Here is a 13,356-nt window from a genome sequence, read left to right as displayed (position 1 = left end):
TGCAGATCTTTAATGAAAATGCTAAATGCAAGCTGCTGGGAGTATCCAGGGACACTGTGAGAGCACGAGGCAGAGGATATTCCTGTGGTTACTCTGGGACAAGAATGAACAGCAGATATGAACCCAGAGACCTGGACATAAAAGCCAGGATCCACTTTTGATGAACAAAGGCAGCCAAAAACAGCCTTGAGAATCAAGGGCTGCTCTGTACTCTGAGCAAAAGATGAGGGAGAGAGGGCTGATAGTCATGTGGCAGGAGTTAACTCAAAGGTATTAAGACAAGAGATTTACACAGCCTCTCCTACAGCACACAAGCAGCTACTTAGAAAAGCTGTCTAAAGAAAAAAGCCCCTGGTACAAGGTCTTTTGGTTCACATTATTCCATCCTCTCGTCATCTGCCTTTACTTCTTAATACTGGTCTAACCTCCCCTAAGTACCAGTGGAAGAATTGATCTTCATTCAAAGGCCCAGATGCTAAAAAAAAAAATCTCTCCTAGTAAACATTAGCTGATTTACCCTATATATCAACCTCTTCCTGGAAATTAATTTCCAGGACTGATTGGCACAATTTTCTGTAAGATTTGAAGGCATTCACTGTCACGATCTTGTTGCTAAAAGTATTTTGATGATGGGCACACCTGAAATACATTAGAGGAAAGAAAAGTACTGAAAGCAAGTACACTGAAACACAACAGCTTAGGAGAGTGGGCAAAAGAAAACCCCAAACTCTAAAATGAGATAGAAGCTCCATCAGCTACAAAGAAGCAGATGTAAAACTAAATCTGCTTTAAGGAAAGAATCCCAAGAGGCATATCCTTACAGCCTTCCTGAATGCCACTCTCAATGTTTTAAATTCACAAGAGGTATTTAATCTCTGCAGTTCATCACTGTCCATTTGATAATCAGTCATCCATGTCACTTCCCATCTCTTTGGCTGGATACAGATACTGGCCACAGCTGCAGCATATTGAGTACAGTTGGCTACCAACCAGCTGATGTTACCATTTGCCAAAGTCTCCATCATGCTATATTGCTGAGAGCTCTTCTCAGAGAAAAGATTAATGGCCTCAAATGTCATTAACTATTTGCTCCTACCCCTGTTTTGCATTCTTTTACAGTAATTTTGAATAGGCCAGTGAAAAGCACCCAAATGGAGAAGTAAAGAGAAATTCAGGATAACACTGAAACCTTTACTTGATATGAAAACATCACTTCAGAATTATCACGTACCTTCTGCTTACATTTCATTTTACTAAAATAAAATGCATTTGTTATGTTTGAGAAAAAGCCCCCACTAGGAAACAACATGGAAAGAAGATAATTTGTGAAATGCATAAATAAAAGGTAACTCCTCAGAATCCTCCTACTGAGTAAAACCATACACTGAAATAAAGAGTAATTGTAACTGCCCTCTACTGAATTTTGATTACAATATTTTCCTACTGAACATTCATTTTGAACTGTATTTGTGCTAAAAATAACTCAATTCATTGAAATGTTACTATGAGAGATTTGTTCTTCACTCAAGACGTTTGTGTTTATTTCAGATTCAGCAGATCTGAATTTTGTAATCATCAAATTCACAAAGCCTATCCACGAAGATGGTGTGACAACTGCATTCAAGCCCAAGTGGCCAGTGGCAATTCTGGGTGGCTGTTTTTGCAAGATTTGGGATGTTTCAGTGTTGTTGCAGTCACAGCATGCAAATCAAAGACCAGTGTTTGACAACTGCCAATTATTTCTACATTTTTAAGCAGGGGGGTAGTCTGTCCTCATCGACTGTTAAGTGAAGCAGAGCAATCAAATGACCCAATTAAAAAAGAAAAAGAAGGGAAAAAAAACCAGGACACAATATTCTTGTCATAAATACAAGATTTTGCAAATGTGTTTTGGGATTCTGCAGGATGAAAAGGCCTTTTGATTTTTTAGGAAACTGTGAAGCATAACTTTGCACTGACTACAGAAAGTGGACTGGATCAAGCACTTTTTTTGTATTTATGTATTAGCTGGAGTTGTCCTATGGTGCACATTGAGAAAATTTCCCCAGACTCACATGCAGCATCTTTTTTTTGCTGTCAACAGTAGTCAAACTTTTTAAAGGTACTTCAGTCTCCAATGGAAAATATTAGCAATGCAGAGTTCACATTTCTAAATGCAAACAGATATGACAATAATTGATTCTATGTATACATAAAAAAATTTGGAAAAATTGTATGAAAGTGATTTATCAAGTGAGGAAGAAAATTATATTTACCATCTAACTACAGTCTCAAAGACAGATGAGACACAAACGCACTACCCTCATGGAAAGCTGCATGGAAATGTACATTTGTCAAGTGGGGCACTACTGCAGTCCCACTACTGTGCTCAGACTCATAAAACATGAGTGGCACAAAGGAGTGTTATTGACTTTGATAAATGGGAAACCAAGACCTAGATTGTCAAGGCATAGTGGACATCTAAGTGCCTCTGAAATCAATGGGAATTATGTACCTAGAGATGAGTGGCTGGACAGAGGGACCTCAAAGTATGTTTACAAAGCCAAATGAGTATGTATCAGAAAAAACCATTAAGCTGTCTTAATCCACCTCAAGGGGAAACAGCAGAACTTAAGCCTCCCATGGTTATTAAATATGAATGATATTTACTGATAAATGTGAAAGTCCATGAAACCACATACACCCCTCACGGTTACCCATGGCAGAGCAGTGGTCTAGCTCAGGTGATGAAGAAAGGAACCTCTGCAACGAAGTGCTTCCTTAAGGAACCTTTTTCCATTGCAGTACTTGTGTAAACTATTCCCATTTTATTCCCTGCACACTTGAAAGTTTCTCTTCTAAATTAGAAAACATAATTCAGAACTGTAACTCCTTTGGGTCTGCACCTGCAAGCTGGCAAGCTCGCACACGTGCCTTTGAATAGCTTATTCCTTGCCCATGACTACAAAACAGACTTCTATTCCTACCAGAAAAGAGCAAATACATTAGAAGTACCTCAGAAGCAACTTAAGCTTCTTAAGCTGTAGCCATCAAAAACATCTGCTCCCAATACTCATCCCAGCAACTTCAAGCACAGGGAGAGGCTGTGGAATGAGCTCTGAGACACTTTGGGCAAGGCACAGTGAAGGATCACAGGCAAAACAGATGACAAAACAGGAGCAGTATCAGAATATGCTTCAGACCAGAGGGCAGAGACTCCCTTTGTGGCCCTTGGGCAGCTCTCACAGAAAAACCCACCATTTTCTGCTAGAGTTACTAGGAAGAGGAATGCAGCATCCACAGACCAGAAAGAAAAAGATTCTGACTATCCTGGGTTTTTTCAAAGAAAAGAGCTGGCTGCAAATGGCAAACAGTTTCTCTCTCCTCCAAAGGTTATCATTTGGACCCTGCAGCATCCTGCCAGAGATGCTGATGGAGTTACACTGAAAATGACATTTCTTCTTGTCCATAAAAAGGGCCATGAGAGCACTGCCAGGGCTTCCTTTCTCCACAGTCACAAAGACTCTGTTTTTACAGGAGAGAAGAAGAGAGGCATAAAAAGAGGGGGAAAGAGAAGCTGATGAGTGCCCAAAGGGAGTTGGGTCAGATGTAAATTTGAAAGTTTATGGACTGGCTTCCTTGCCAATTTATGAAGGAAGTGAGAAGGGGAAGTGAAGGAGAAAAGGAAGGAAAGATTTTGCAGAGCAGTAAATCTCCATATTTTTTGTTTATTGCATGAGTGGTGAAAATTTAAGAAGGTCATTTGTCAAAAGAAAAGATGACAGCTAAAAATGCTGAGCAAGGGAAAGCTTCAGAATATGGGTGACCTGGAGGTGTGAGGCTAAGTTAACATGGTGTGAGGCATGGACATGGAGTGGGGAAGGCAGAGCTACAGTGGTGCTTCCCTCAGGGCCAAAGTTATCTTTGCCCCTGGAATCTGAGCTAATAAGCTGAGAGACAGCAAAGGAGCTATGGGACAAGAGGACATGGTTCAGTGGTGCACATGGCAGTGTTAGGTTATCAATTGAACTTGATGGCATTAGAGGTGTTTTCCAACCTTAACAATTCTATAATTCTATGTCATTTCAGGATTTTTGCCCAGCATAGTGTTTTATCTTTTAATTACAATCCTGCTAGGCCCATCTGGTTGGCAGGACCTTTTGGGTCTGCAGAGAGACAGATTCCTTCAGTCATCGTGACCTATTTCAGCTGTTCACAGAGAAAACAATCCACAGTGGCTCAGCCCCACTTCCAGCACCATGAAGAAGGCAGGCAGATTGTCCAATCCCATCCCTGTGCCTTAAACTAATGAACTGCCCAGGATTACCACACAGCTCTGTCTTCCAATGCTTTCTGAACTCTTGACAGTGTCATAAACTTTGCTCCACAGTTCCTGCTGGCAGAAGTCATCCCCTAAATCCTTCCTCCTTTCTTCCTGCTTCCATGTAGTAAACAGGACTTCTAAGGGAACCCAAATTGACATCTAAACTCCTAAAGACAGCTCCAATGCCTGTTTCCAATGCTGGAGAAAGAAAAAAAGGTCCAAAACAACCAAGCTACTCCCCAGAAAAACCAGAAACATAAAAAAACCCCTAAAGAGGATGTAACATGTAACATGTACCCCAGTGAATCAGCTGCATTCCTACCATAATTGTCAGTTCTAACCATACACAAACCCCATACAGATACAGATATATATATCTCATATATACACACAGACACAGAAATGCATGCACATACACTTCTCCAAGTAATGGACACAATACCTGCTCTAGGTTTGCTGCTGTTCTTTTTTTTTCTCCTGTGGCATCTTGATATGGTAAAATGAAGAGTTCAGCAGATGTGGGCAGGCCAGGGAGCACTGCAACCAGAACGTGCTTGCTGGAAATGCCTGTAGCCTGATACAGAGAAATAATGGAGACAGAAGCAGTGTGGATGGCACTGAATGCAGAGAGCTTCTTCATTAAAGCATCACAGTACTTTCACTGTGTAGGATGTATCTTGTATGTCTCACTGGCTGAAATTTTTAAGTTAGGACTTTAATATCCCTGATTTTGACACATTAGACAAAATTCAGAAAAAAGTACCCTAAAGGCATTACTACCAGGGTCATCTCCAATTTCATGTTTCAGCTGATGCTACACAATCAGATTGCTGAGTTATTATCCAGAAAACGACCTACTTTGGCCCTCAGGAAGTTTTGTTAGCCAAAGGAAGTAGAAATATAATTGCATGAATCTTCCTCCATTGCCTTTTTGTTGTGAATTATCCACCAAAGGCACTTAAATCTCAAGGTTTTGATTTAACCTGAAGTTTTCAAGTGCTGAATTTAGTTGGTCACTTATAAAGAGGTGGAAAAAAAGTGCCTACAGATACAAGGACAGATCACAGAAGCACCACAGAGATTCCCTAGCAGTAAAGACTTGGAAGCCTCTCAGACATTAACTGGACCTAAATCTCAGGAATTCTTCTCCATGGTACTCCAGGAGCAAAGACAGGGAGGAGCTGCTCATTGGAGGAAATGGTGGATGTAGGACAAAGGGTCAGCAAAATTGATCATAAATCACCGTTTTCTGAACCTGTCCTGTGGATAACCTGAGCATAACTGCTGACAGTCTGGGGAAAACCCTGTGGAGTCCCCTCCACCACACACCAAGGAAAAGCATCTGTCTTTGCTCCCTTTTTTTTATTTTGCTTTGTTTTGTAAAGTGGATTTAGGAAAAACCCTTATAAATATAGAAAGGTTTCTTATATTCTTTACAAGTATTCAGTGAAGCCAGGGCTTACATTATTTGTGCTTGCCTAACAGGTTGCTTTAAGGTGTCAAGAAAGACACAGTATTGCCTTCATTTTCAGAGGCTGGGAACAATTTTATTTTTTTTCAGAAGTGGGAGACAGTAATCAGAAAACCAATGACGCAAGCAAATAATTATGATCAAAACAAGAAATAGGATACTTTATGATAATATGAAATTATCCCTACTCAGAGTGAAGATCAGATTTTAGTACAGAACTATAATTTTGTAGGCAGAATTTTATCCTGGTCTGATGATATTCTGTAATAAGAATATAATACTTTAATAAAAGTTCATAAAAATTCTATAGCACAGCTATAATTTCCTATTGAATTATTTAGTTATTTGACTCATTTTTATACCTTTTACTTAATTGCTGTAGAAATCTATTGGGTTTATCTTTAATTTTTACAGGAACTTCTCACAAAGGCTTGTTTAAGGTGAATCATTTAGCTATATAAAGATGGATAATTAGCTATCAATTATTATTTTTTCGATCAAATAACAAAAAGACTCAGTGTTTTCACTGCTCTGCTTTTGGAATGTAGCCTTGGTACTGTGGTTTTACAATTCTTTTTTTATGGTTTGGTTTTGCTTTATTGAGATGTTTATATTCTGAAAATTCATCCTGAAGATAAATGGATCCTTGAATACTTGATACAGACATAAATATGTCAGAAGATAAAGCTCCAGAAAAATGCTCTTTTTTTCCCTTTCCTCATGTCTTTTAACAAAATTTCAGATAAAAATCTCAAAAATAACCCAGACAGGTTTGTGCACCTGATTAGCACAGTTTTTCTACAATTTTGCACAGATGATGCCACAAATAACACTTAAGCTTGCTAATAACATCAACAAGCCTTTTGTTCTTTCAAAATCTGAGAATCGTTATTTTTAAAAAAGCAGAAACACTATTTTAAACAATTTCTTGCACTATTTTTTTACTGAGGTGAAAAATCCCAGGTATCTCTTCTAACTCTTCTTACATCCTCAATTTCAAATGCAAATCTTCAGCTACACTGGAATATTTTTGTGACATTGTGTTCCATAGTTAAAGAAGGAACTTCAGAGAAAACCAGCATCCAGTCCTGCCCTGTGAGACTCATGCTATATGAAGGACTTAAAGTGCTTGCTGTGGTGTTCTTCTGTGTAGCAAAAATTGTTTAATTTTTGGTCTCGCACGTTTTCTACAGCACATTTGCAATTCCATTAGAACAGTGTTGCTTTACACTGAAGGCTGCCTCTGGGCACCAGATTGTCATAGAATGAGATCATTTCACCTGTCTAGAATTTAGGATGCTGGCCTCAAACACCATCAACTCTCCATTTCTGGGTGCTGGAGACAAAGAAACACCTTGAGAGAACAGCTGATGCAGTCCTAATGAAGGGACAAATCAGGAGCCAAAGTCCTTGTAAAACAGGCTATGCAGAGCTTACCTCCACCAGAGCTCTCTTGACTACTCTGCTGATGTCCCTTCTCCACTCTGGGATATCTGGGTTGTAGTCATCAAGGTTTGGAGAGAACGATAACCTCAGGGACTGAAATTTCTCTGCAGATACAATGGCAGAGTGGTGAGTAAAGACTGAAATGCCTTAGTGCCAAATGAGGGGGCAGAACCTTGTGAAACCTGGTGCAGCTCATGTTTTGCTTAATCAATTTGCAGATGGTGCACAGACTGTGAGGGAATCCATCAGTGCACCTGAGAGACTCAGTGAGAGATGTGGAGAATCTGGGAGATTCATCACTTGAGTGCCTGGAAGTGAAAAGTGATCAGTCCTTACTTGAGTGGATGAATAGCACTGCAAAGGGAGCTGTGTTGGGAACGTAAATGAAATGTTACGCTCAATTTGACTTCTGGAGCAGGCACACCCTGTGTAGGAAGCTGTGATTGGGCTCTCACAGATGTGCCCCAAACCTTAGAGATCTTAACTGGAAGGGAACAGTGATAAATATGGGGAGAGGACTAGCCTTGGAAAATGTACCTAATCTCTGTTGCTGTTAACAGAGCTGCCCACATTGATCACTATCAGCTAAAACTGGGATTCCCAGTGGGCTTTAGGCTCCATCTACACTATATGGTATTTGTGTGCCCTAACTGCTTCTGACACATGAGAACAATGTCAAATCAGAGCAGATTTCTGTGCAGAACTGCAGCACACAGCACTGATTTATCTTTCAAGTTGAGCAGCTTTTGTGTGAGTTAAGAGGCCTCTGCTGGCCAAGAAGGGGGAAAACCAGCTTACAAAACAACCTAACATTTTGACAATCATGTAGGATGATCAAAGAGTGATGGAGCACATGCAGAGGGCTCTGGAAAGGAGATCAATGTTCTGCAATCATGTCAGTCTGCACTAATGTCAATCAGTGGCCTTCAGAGATACTACACTGGACTGGTAACACTGGAATTCAATTTATAATCTCACTCAAAGCACTCTGGAATAAAGACCTCTTGTTGCTGCCAACTATCCTGGCTCTCTAAATGTTGACTATGGAGAATCCTGTGTGAAATAAAAGGGGAAGAACTTACCATACACTGCAATAGTCTTTGTGTCCTGAAGAATGGTGTTTCCTGCTGAGACCTGAACAGTGATGGTGTTCATCCCTTCCACAGAAAATGTGAATGTGATGCTCCCTTCCAATGTGATCAGTGGCTGCAAATACATCATAAAAGGAAAAATCCAGTTAATTTGGCTGGAAAGGAAAAGCAAAAATGAGTTTGGCTCTCTAACCTATTGGGATGGTTTGAGGAGTTAGTTCCAGACTGGAAATTTCACACTCAGGAGGGGCCCTGTGACATGGCAGCTAATTTCCTAGGGAGGGCACATGAATCACAGACAGGGATGCCCTCCTGAAACTCAGAGTAAGGTACCTATAATTTCCATAGGAGCTATGTAAGATTCAAGAGCTTCCTTTCCACTTGGCATGTTGGTTGTTCTGGATCCCATGCTGAAATGCCCACCTTTGCTCACTCCCCAGAGGGGCCCAGATCCTGATATAAAAGCCTGCAATACTCACTGCTCAGGTAGCACCCTCCTTTCCTAAATCTACTGTAAGTGCTTTATTTAAGGTGACTCAAGGGGGTTGTCACAAAACCAGCCAAATTTAGATTTCACATTTGCTGTTCCATGTTATCCTTAGATAGAGACAAATCGTTTTTGTTAATTGCTGATGCTTGAGAGGACAGAGATCCCTTCAGCTATGAACAAGTTCATCAATGAGTTGTGTCCTCCAGCAGACTCTGCCTTAACTTCTTTTTCACTTGTTAATGAACTCTGGATGAGATCTTCAAAGCACCCAGTATTAAGGCAAACTGTTGCCATTGTAGTCTATAGTAAAACTCACACTTCAATGAGAACAGAATTAGACCAACACTGATCACTTAGGAGCTTAGGAGATCAGAGGGAAGGTTAAAAGGTGACAATCACAGCCTGTAAGTACCTCTAAGGGGAGATGATTGCTGATACAACAGAGAGTTCTTTAATCTACACAAAAAGGCATAACAAGATCCAACAGCTTGAATCCCAGACTAGATAAATTCAGACTACAAACACAGTGCATGAATTCAAAGCTCAGAATAATTAGCTGTGGGGAAATAGTTGAAGGAGATGGTCAGAAGGACAAGCAGTGCATTTCCCATCATCTGAAGAAAACTATTAATACAAAACAACAACAACAACAACAACAACAAGTCAGGTCCTGCCCTAGTCACAAGAAGTTAAATAAAGCAGAAGGTACTGATCAAACTCTACAATCTGCATTATACAGAAGAGAACAATGCGTGATTATGAAGGTCCCTCTTGGCTCTACAAAATCCATGACAACCTCTCCCCTCGGAAACTAATTAGGGTTTCTGGGTACTTTAGCCACAATTATATGTGCAATAACAGTTCTAATGTCTGTGCAGATTCACCAAGACTGCAAGCACAGAGGCAGCAGAACGTGATGGATGATAGTCTGTTATCTGAGCAGAGCCCTGGGGCAGGGAGGTGTGTTGGGAACCATTTCATCCACCTGTAGCACATGATAATAAGGTCCTTTTGCACATGTGGTTTAGCATAGGGTGCTGGGCCTCAGCATAGGTCAGTTCTAGCTATAAAAACAGCTTCAGCTTGAAAGGTTGTTTTCCTAAAAAAAAATCTTCCAAAGCCCTACTTTTTTTTTCTTCTTGGTACTGAAGAAAGGAGGGCGAAGAGAAACAGTAGAAACTCTTCCAGATTTTGGTTAACTATGTTCACCTTGGATGGAATTAAGGAAGAAAGCTATTGATAGCTTGCATGGTACAGCAATAAAGCCTGCAGCTGAGTCACAGCCACAAACACAAAGCACTACTTACATTTCCATGTTGATGCCTCCAAAGCCCATTAGTATCTCAGTATTTGTTTTATAATTCTCTTGCATATGTGACTACATAGAAGCATTCCCAGATCCCTCTCTCCCTCCCTCTTCTGTCAGAGAGCTCCTCCAGGGTTATTTTGACCTCAGTCCATCAGGAATACAAACCTCTGTGTTGTTCCCAAACCACCAGACATAAGTGAGCGTTCCCACTTGGCTTGGCCACAGCACTGCTGTGGCGTTGATCTCCTTGTTCTTCGTGGTGACAAAGGGCAGAGATAAGTGAACGTGTTCCAAGGGGCCTGCAGAAACAGAAGCAGCAGGTGAGTCCTCCCTCCATCTGAAAAGTTAACCTGGGTGGGATATCCATTGGTTTAGGGAAGAAAGGTCTTCCCTAAATCACTGCGGGACATGGCAGAATGTTTGAGCTTTGTTTTCCTCTAGAGAGGAAAGCTTAAATCTGTTCCTCAGAGAACAGGAGCCACCCCTGTACCTGGAGCTGAAAAAGTTGGACTCTCTACTGCATGAATGTCATAAAATCAGGAGCTTATATGACTTTTACAATAGGGACAGAGCCCTGTTGTGTGAGTGTGGCCTTCACTGGGAAGACATAAGAATGTGCAGGACAAAGGGCTTCAGCAGATGTGAAGCATCTTTGCTGGAAAACTGCTATGATTTGGTGAACTTCAGAAGAAACTCTTTCTGAAGGTAGCTATTTACTGAGTGCCTGCATTTTATTGTTACCTTATACCTCTTTTTCATCAATAAACTCTTTTATATCTTCAGTATAAACAGAACATAATTCATTCGACAAGTGACATTATGCCCAGGGTTACACATTTCCCATCTTCTGGAAACAGATGGGCCTTAGTTGTTAAATCTTGTTCTATAGATTATTTTTAAAATGTGTTCTGACTGTTCACTAAGAGAACAAAGCCATTGTCCTGAGTGACAGGGACAGAAAAATAAAGAAACCTCAGGTCACATGAGGACATGGGTTCCTCAAACAAATTAAGGCCACATCTACACATCTATCTGTGAGCTCCCCAGGGATGAGAACCACAGCCACAGCCTTGCATTGCTCATATGGAGTTGAGATGCATTGCTAGCTGTATTTCAATGGAGGATCTTTCAGGATATACCCCATGCATGAATCACCACTTAGACCTTGCTTTTCAGCCTAAATGAACTCTGGAGAAAGCATCCTGTATAACACAATAGGCCGAGTAAGGAAAAGAACTCTCCCAAATCAGACTGTATAAACAATGCCAAAATAAGGTTCAGTGTTCCTGATTCATTACTGAAATACATCTTTCCCTGGGTTGTAGACATAGCCACTGCTTAAGCTGAAACAGCCCAATTAAGAATTATCCATGATCAGATTAACCAAAGCCTGCTATACATGAGACCATGGTTTGTTTTGCCTTTTATAAGCAGCAGTCAACACTCTTGGAAATTGATGAGATGCCACAATTTCACACTTGTGATTTTAATGGCATCCTCCTTCTCAGATCCATTTCCATCCCCACGCTGTTCCTGTTTTCAGCAAGACCCTAAGACTTGAAAAGCAGCAATTTCCCCAGCTAAATGCAGTGACAACTGTAATGATGGAGCCCATGAAAAGTCTGATACTCTCCAACATTACTGCATCACTGCTCTGAACAGATGATCCTGCATGGTAGAGTGTGCCCAGCACCTCCCTGGACCTTCCCCATACAATGGCTAGGAAGGGATATCAAAGAGTGGCTCAAGCAACCCAACTCTGCCTGAGCATTTCCCAGCACGGCTGGGTCAAGGAGGCTGAAAAGCTGAGCTAGTATCTGGCCAGCAGATGGGGATAGCTCACTCTGGATAGGCCCTCTTGGCAGGAGACTGCTTTCTCCCAGGTAAGCTTGAAGAGGATTCAAGAACATTAATTTTTGAGCATCATGCAGGGCTATGGAGACTATGGCCTTCATCTGTGCCAAGGAAAAAGTACTGTACATGCTCCAGAAAACTGAAAGGGAGAAACTTCTCAAAAGGCTCACTTGCACAGGTGATGTTATTCTGAAGCATCCAGGCAAATCCATAATTAACTTTCCAAAATTATGATATGTCAGGACAGCTAAGAGACAGGCTGTTGGCTTGAGCAGTTTACATGCAACAGTTTCTATTGTCCATTCAACTTAAAATGCTCCTGTCTCACAGTAACCTGCATTTCTGGATCCCTGGAGCAACTGCAGGAAAGGCACTGCTTCTGCGCACCGGCTGCAGCAGGATGAGGAGAGCATGGGATGAAGGCTTTACTTTTATCTTTGAGACCACAAGCACCAAGGTTCAGGGCCTGCAGTTTTTTCCAGCAGGAAGAGTGCTGGCTACAGGTAAGGAAGGTGCTGGAAGGCCCAGACCTGGCTGCAGACACTCATGTATTAACCCTGTAACCAGGGATCACCCAGTTTGTAGCCCTTCCTAAAACTCTGGGTGTTCTGGCTGCACATTGCTTGTATGTGGATCTTACAATACAGCATGTGTGTCTATTTTAAGGACAGATATTTTTGCAAAACTCCCCAAAGGCCAAGTTCAAACACCCCAAGAAGAATATTCAGCAGAGGGCTGAGTGACAATGCAAGCTTTCAAATAGGATTTAGAAGCTTTTGTGGATCAGGCTGTTAGACTCTGGAGGGGGCTGGATCTACTGTACATCCCCGTCCTCAGCAAATCTCTTGCTAGTCTGAGTGGCACCATGCTCATTTGTAACCTGTTTTGCAGTCTCTAATTCTTGTCATGTAGAGAAAGGTGAGACATATCCCTTAAAGCTGTCACTTCTCCAGGGAGTCTGGCACACATAATCTGGGCCTGGCTGCAATGATCACTCAGTGTTTAAATCCTGTGCTGGCACTATCTATGTAAAATACAGAAATGTACACTATCAGCTGCTAAGTCACACAAACAAATCTAAATATTGTTTATTTCTTGTACAGCTTAAACAACCAGAACGGTTCATATGCCTTCAGTGTCTCAAGAGAATGATTTAGAGCAGCTGTAGACCAGAAGGACACTATGAGTGAGCGAAGGCTGGACACCTGCCAACCAAAGGTGTCTTTGAAGGGGGACCTTCAGGTGGATATTTGCTCCTGCTCTAGTCCTCCTTCATAAAAATCCCATCTCCCACACTCCTGCCTCCCACTGTTCCCATCTGTTGACACAATGGTTCTCCATTGAAGAGCTGCTTTCCTACTCTGAAAAGGTAGCTGCTTTCATGCTGTGTGA

At 41.4% G+C, this 13,356-nt stretch overlaps 1 protein-coding gene across 1 annotated transcript in view; it reads right to left on the bottom strand.

Annotated features, from left to right (window-relative positions):
- The window catches only part of SORCS1 (sortilin related VPS10 domain containing receptor 1), a 218,782-nt gene that overhangs the window by 11,507 nt on the left and 193,919 nt on the right, over positions 1-13,356 (bottom strand). The window contains exons 20-23 of the mRNA XM_031062725.1: positions 10,276-10,409; positions 8,303-8,426; positions 7,212-7,324; positions 4,746-4,877 (exon numbers count right to left, since the gene is read on the bottom strand). Of these exons, the coding sequence (XP_030918585.1) occupies positions 4,746-4,877; positions 7,212-7,324; positions 8,303-8,426; positions 10,276-10,409 (503 nt within the window). The remainder of the gene's footprint in view (positions 1-4,745; positions 4,878-7,211; positions 7,325-8,302; positions 8,427-10,275; positions 10,410-13,356) is intronic.

This window comes from Geospiza fortis, unplaced genomic scaffold, assembly GCF_000277835.1.
Source record: "Geospiza fortis unplaced genomic scaffold, GeoFor_1.0 scaffold130, whole genome shotgun sequence".
NCBI classification, from domain to species: Eukaryota; Metazoa; Chordata; class Aves; order Passeriformes; family Thraupidae; genus Geospiza; species Geospiza fortis.
This window is presented reverse-complemented; position numbering and strand designations above follow the sequence as displayed.